At 61.8% G+C, this 5,858-nt stretch overlaps 1 protein-coding gene across 4 annotated transcripts; it reads right to left on the bottom strand.

The window, feature by feature from the left end:
* LOC110401659 (deleted in malignant brain tumors 1 protein-like) lies at positions 1–5,562 on the bottom strand. 4 transcript variants are annotated; one of them, XR_002440519.1, is made up of 8 exons: positions 3,946–4,013; positions 3,515–3,835; positions 3,126–3,440; positions 2,331–3,046; positions 1,936–2,250; positions 1,557–1,865; positions 867–1,480; positions 695–781 (listed from the first exon to the last, which is right to left on the bottom strand). XR_002440519.1 is itself a non-coding variant. In XM_021403010.1 (5 exons), exons 1-5 carry the CDS (start codon positions 3,995–3,997, stop codon positions 212–214), a joined length of 711 nt encoding a protein of 236 aa, XP_021258685.1. In that variant the 5' UTR covers positions 3,998–5,562; the 3' UTR covers positions 1–211. The 4 variants fall into 4 exon arrangements, 1 of the variants encoding a protein (XP_021258685.1); XR_002440517.1 differs by lacking the exon at positions 3,946–4,013 and having other exon boundaries at positions 3,515–3,603; XR_002440518.1 differs by lacking the exons at positions 3,515–3,835; positions 3,946–4,013 and having other exon boundaries at positions 3,126–3,492.

The following is a 5,858-nucleotide window of genomic DNA, read 5'->3' as shown; positions in this document are numbered from 1 at the left end:
TTTAATAAAGAAGAGATACTCATAAGGAAGGAGTTAGAGAAAATAATTTTGAAAAAGCTGACAAGCTGTTGTGTCCCAGGTGGAGGAAGGAGAATTGAACAGTTTGCTCCTGTTCTGCAGCACCAGGCAGGGAGAGGTGATGCTGCCAAGGCCAGAGCCACCCGATTTTGTGGAGAGAGGCTCCTGATCCAGCCATGTCCCCAGGGCTTCTTCACAGCGATGTCCCCAGGGTGCTGACAGCAACATCGTCATAACCCATATCCTCGGGGGGCTGTGCTGGGGCATCCCCAGTATGGGAAGAGGGGGACACCTCCAGCACAGCCATAGCATCGTCGTAGCCATGCGAGGGGCTGTGCTGGGGCTGGGCAGGGGGGTCTGTGAAAGGCACAGAGGGGCCGGTGGTGAGGACACAGCCAGGAGGGGCTGCGTGCCCTCGCCTCCCCATCTGCACTGTTTGGCTGCGTCCCCCTCAGATGGCTGCCCGGTGCCTTTCTGTCCTCCCAGTGCACCTCTGTGCCTGTGCCCCTACCTGGGGACACCTGGAGGTCATTCTCCTCAGTGCCATCCCTGGGGTGATCTGACAGCTTTGTTCCTGAGCCTTGGGACAGGGAGCCTGGAGGGGAAGAAGGGTGTTGGGGAGATGAAAGCGGATGGGGGCAGCCCCTGGCCTTGGAGATCATCCTGCTCTCACCTGTGTGGCTGGGCACCTCCTGGTACTCGGGCATCAGGCTGTAGTCAAGCTCCTCATACACAACCTCGGAGGCAGCATCCTTGCTGGGGCCTGCAAGGCAGCATGAATGGCACCGGTGTCCCCGATGTCTCCAAGGTGCTGCCCCGTGGTGGGGGACCCCCAGATCAGTGCCCACCTTGGCACTGGGCCTGTGTGCGGTGTGTCTGCACAGCCAGGGCGGCCAGGGCCAGGCACAGCAGCATCCCCAGGATCACGCACAGGACTGTGAGTGCGGACACGCTCCTTGTTGCTGCTGTGAGTGGGGCAGCGCTGTGGGTGAGAACTGTGGGGCAGTGATGGGAAGCGTGAGGCATCGTGGGGATCCCATGGCAGCGGTTAGAGGACAGTGAGCATGGACAGAGCCATTTGGTGAGGTGTCTCTGTCGTGGCAGCTGATACCTGGGGTTGGGCTGGTGGCCTCACTCCTGTCGCTGGTGTCCTCTTCGCATATGATGTGCGTGATTCCAGTGGGGTCGCATTCCTGCAGCTGCCAGGGCGCTGAGGGGCAGCGCCAGAGCGAGCGGGCCCCCTCCTCACAACTCACCCAGCTCAGCCAGGCAGGATCTGAGCCCTGTGCTTGGACAAATGCCAGCCTCCCCCCAGTGCCGCATCCCAGCTGGCGGCAGACGGCACTGGCTGTGGCAGAGCTGGTGCCATTGGCGCAAACACGACCCCATGTTCCCTCATGCAGCACTTCCAGGTACCCTCTGCATCTGCTGCTTTCCCCCGTCAGCCGCAGGTCCAGCAGCCCTGCAACGAGGTCAGGGGATCACTGCAGCCTGAGGGTGGTGGGACTGCTCCCATCCAGAGGGATGGTGGCACTCACCTGAGCACACGGCACCCGCACCTCCACCAAGCTGGCAGCCACGCTGCACTGGGGCTGGGCAGTGCCAGAGAGCATCCTCCATCCCGGAGCAGCCCCCAGCACCTGACCATAGTGTCCCAGTGCCAGGCCCAAAGTGCTCGGAGCCAGCTGCCTCCAGAGCCCATCCGCAGCCCAGCTGGCGGCAGACGACGGTGGCATCCAGCAGGGTCCAGGTGTCCTGGCAGACGGTGCCCCAGGTGCCCTCGCTGTACACCTCCACCCTGCCGGCGCAGCGCCCAGGGCCTCCTGTCAGCCTCAGCTGCCGGCTGCCTGCATGGGATGGTCATTATGGTGCAGGGGATGGCAGCGTGATGACCACGGCCCTTCCCAGTGCACTCACCTGAGCAAACAATGGACAACTCCTCATGGCTGTGGCTGGGCTCGGTGACCATCCCTGAGGCATTACACTGTGTCAGGAGCTCCTCCGTGCCAATACATTGCAGCTCCTGCAGCTCCATGGGGCCCGAGTTGGTGGCCGGCGCAGCATATATTTTCTCAGGCACACCACAGTCCAGCTGCCGGCACGCCACGGTGGCAGTGCCATTGTGCCACAGCCCCACAGACACGCGGGCCCAGACACCGGGGCTCATGGCCACCTCCAGCCGTCCGTCGCACCGACTCTCCCCACCGTGGAGCCGCAGGGGTTCAGTGACACCTGCAACAGACACCTCGTTGTGCTGTGGGGATGGGCAGTGCTCCCCACCTGCTGGGGTTACTCTTGGCCTCCTTACCCACCTGAGCAGCTGACGGCAGCGGTGTGTCTGGGGGGGCAGGCAGGCTGCCCCAGCACCTCCACGGGGCACTCGCCTGGGTGCTGCTCACTCCCGCTGCAGCTGAGGGCATCACGCTGCAGTGTCCCTGTCCCCATCCCAAAATGGCCTGGTGGGGGCAGGGAGACAGTGGAACCACAGCCCAGGTGGCGGCAGAGGACGTGGGCATCAGGCAGGTCCCAGGCAGTGGCACACAGGGGCCTCCAAACCCCTCGTGCCTCCACCTCTACCCGCCCAGTGCAGTTTGAGTCTCCATCTGCCAGCCGGAACCCAGTGTAGGCTGCAGCAGAGAGAGAGTGCTGGGGTTGGAGGAGCGAGGGACCCCTGGGGACACCACACTGCATGGGGCAGATGCACCCCCACAGCACCAGTGCTTACGAGAGCAGATGATGGCAGCAGGTTGGGTGCAGTTCTTGATGTGGGGAGGCCCCCGCTTGCAAGCAGAGAGGAGGAGCTCAGTTCCATTGCACTCAAAGGTGCCATCCCAGAATGGCCCCGCTGCTGCTCCAAAATGCCCAGCCCCGGGTAGGGCCAGTGCTGTACCGCAGCCCAGCTCCCTGCAGACGACCTGGGCGGCCATGAGGTCCACGTGGCCATGGCAGACGCTGACCCAGGCGCGGCCCTGCCGCACCTCCAGCCGCCCCGAGCAGGCGCTGTCCCCTCCGGCCAGCCGGGAGAACCCTGCTAGGAGAGGTGGGTTGCTGGGCTGCAGGATGTGGGCAATGCACACCCTATAGTACCGCATGCCCCCAGCTCTCACCTTGGCAGACCACAGTGGCGTTATAATCACGAGGGACATGGTAGGGACCCCAACCCTTAATGCTGCAGTCCCAGATGGCTTTCTCATTCCCAGTGCAATTGACAATGGCCAACATTAGGGCACTGTGGACTTGCGAAATTTGCCAGGTAAACTTGGTGTGAGCTGCCGAGCCACAGCCCAGCTGCTGGCACACCACCTCAGCATCATTCATATTCCAGGCACGGTCAGCAACTGTGCCCCAGCGTCCCCGCAGTTTCATCTCCACTCTCCCCTCGCAGGGTCTCCTGCCGTCCACCAGCCGCAGCTCCAGTGCCTCTGCATCAGGGACCAAACTCAGCCCCGGCCAGGGGTCCTGGCATGTTATTTCCATCCCAGCCACCCCAGCTTACCTGTGCAGATCACTCCCACGTCCCACTCGTGACCACAGAAGTGCTTGCCCCAGCCAAAGTTGGGGCAGTCCTGCAGGGTGGCCTCAGTGCCAAGGCAGAAGAAGGGATGCAGCCAGATGCGTCCCTTGCCCTGACCAAATGGGGCATATGGGGACGTATGGGCCACCGTGCCACAGCCCAGCTGCCGGCACACCACGCCAGCCCCTTGTGAGTCCCACTGGATGTCGTAGGTGCAGACGGAGCCCCATTCTCCCTCGTGCTTCACCTCCACCCGACCGGCACAGCGCCCACCGCCATCCACCAGCCGCAGCACCTCGCTGCCTGTGGGCACCAGGGGAGGTGGCTGAGCCTGGGGGTGTCCGTCCCATGGCTGCAACGCTACTCCTCTGTTTCCCCTATCCCACAGCCATCCCCTTTTCCCCACAACTCACCCATGCAGAACTGCATGCAGAGGAGCAGCCCCAGCACCCTGGCAGGCACCATCGTGTCCCACAGCCCCAGCCTGCAGCCCGGAACGGGGAGGGGGATATATAGGCAGTCCCTGGTGGCAGGAGCCAATGGGGACGACGATGTACGGTGGGAGCCGTTATCAGCAGGGTTATCTGCTGCCTGCCAGGGCCCAGCCTCCAATAACCTGCTTCATGCCCAAATATGAGTCTGGCTCCACTTCTGTCATCACGCAGCCCCAACAAGGGGTCTTGGTGCCTGTGTGTCCCCAGGAGGTGCCAGCCTGCCTGTACACTGTGTGTGCCTGCGTTGGGGCTGGGGATGGGGCTGTGCCCATTTCGATTGCGTCCTCGTAGGGACAGGAGTGACCCCAAACAGGGCCTCACTCTGTTTTCAAGTGCCCAGCCCATTATGGTGGGGTCCTAGAGCTGCCTTTGAGGTTCCCCAGGCAGCAGTGGTGTGAATAAGGTCCCCATGCTGCCGTGGACATGCACAAGAGGGCCATGCCCAGCCCTTCACATCAGCCGGTGGGACACAGCACTGCCTACATCTGGGCACACGCAGTCCCTGTGGTTGCCCTGCAGCACAAGCAGGAGGGGATGATTTCTCCTACGCAGGGACCCAGTGTGAGCACCAACCACATGCAGCTGACATGCCACCTGCACAGAAGCAATACATTGCATAAAGTGATGCTCTTTGACTCGAGCCTGTAGCACGTGGGAAGGGGTCCTGCTCCACTCCTCTGGTACTGCTGCTCCAGGAGCAGACACAGCGATAGCTGCAGATTGCAGCATTCCTAGGGATGTCTGGCTGCTGAGCAGACAGCACAGAAACCCAGCTTCACAGGGGAAGGTGCAGGGCTGACCTGTCGCTGCCCGTGTCCCCGCGTGCAGCGCGGTGCTGGGGAAGGAGGAAGTGTGCAACGGGTGTGCGGCTGCTTTCAAAAGTGAAACACTGCCAGTACGCAGGGCTGGGATGTGGGGCAGCGCCCGGTCCCACTACAGGGTCAGTGCGTGGCCGCATGGCTCAATGGGCTCCAGGGGCTCCTGGGAACATGGCTGTGGGGCCAGGCTCCTGCTGAGTGTGTGGGAATGCAATGTGCGGGACAGGGATGCCAGCAGGGTCCTGGGCTCCCACCCCACTGTGGTCGTGTTGCAGAGCTCTGGCCCTGCCCTGACACAAGAGCACCAAAACAGCCTCCCATCAGGCCAGAGCGGGGCCCAGGAGGCAGCAGGAACCCCAGAGCAGGGCTCAGCAGGGCCTACAGCTCTGCAGGCAGCACCAGGTGGCACTGCAGCAGGGCTCAGGGCCCAGCTGAGAGGCCCCGGTGGGAATGTCTGGCCTGCTCGGGAAGGATGAGCGCTGCCATCCAGGAGGCTGCTATTCCTCCTGGCAGCGGCACACAGCGGTGGCATAGAACAGATGAGGAAGGACAGCCTGTTCCACAACTTGAATGGAACTCCAGGGACGGCTGCTTGGCACCTTCCATCAGGAACATACAGCAGGGATGTGAATCCTGCCCTCAGCCACTGCAGGTCCTTACAGACTACAGGAACAGACAGGTGCAGGAGGTGACTCAGGCCCATGCTACGATGTCTCTTGTTTCAGAGGGAGCTCTTTACCATGTGTCCTCTTCCCACCCACAACAGAGGTGTCCTCAGAAGAGGAAATGCTACCAGCAAGCGCAGGGTGAGAGTCAGCTTACTCCGGTTTGCTTCTCAAAACGTCTGTGCAAAGGCTGTGAATTTGTGTGGAGATATATACATGTACAGTTATCATCTGAATGTCTGTAACTGTTTTCCTTTTCTGTCCTTTTCTGTTTGTATATCACCCCACGAGTTTGTTTACAGCTCTCTCCCCCATTGCACACTGGGGGCAGGGGCGGAGTGAGCAAACG

This window comes from Numida meleagris, chromosome 6 (genome assembly GCF_002078875.1).
Source record: "Numida meleagris isolate 19003 breed g44 Domestic line chromosome 6, NumMel1.0, whole genome shotgun sequence".
Lineage (NCBI taxonomy): Eukaryota > Metazoa > Chordata > Aves > Galliformes > Numididae > Numida > Numida meleagris.
This window is presented reverse-complemented; position numbering and strand designations above follow the sequence as displayed.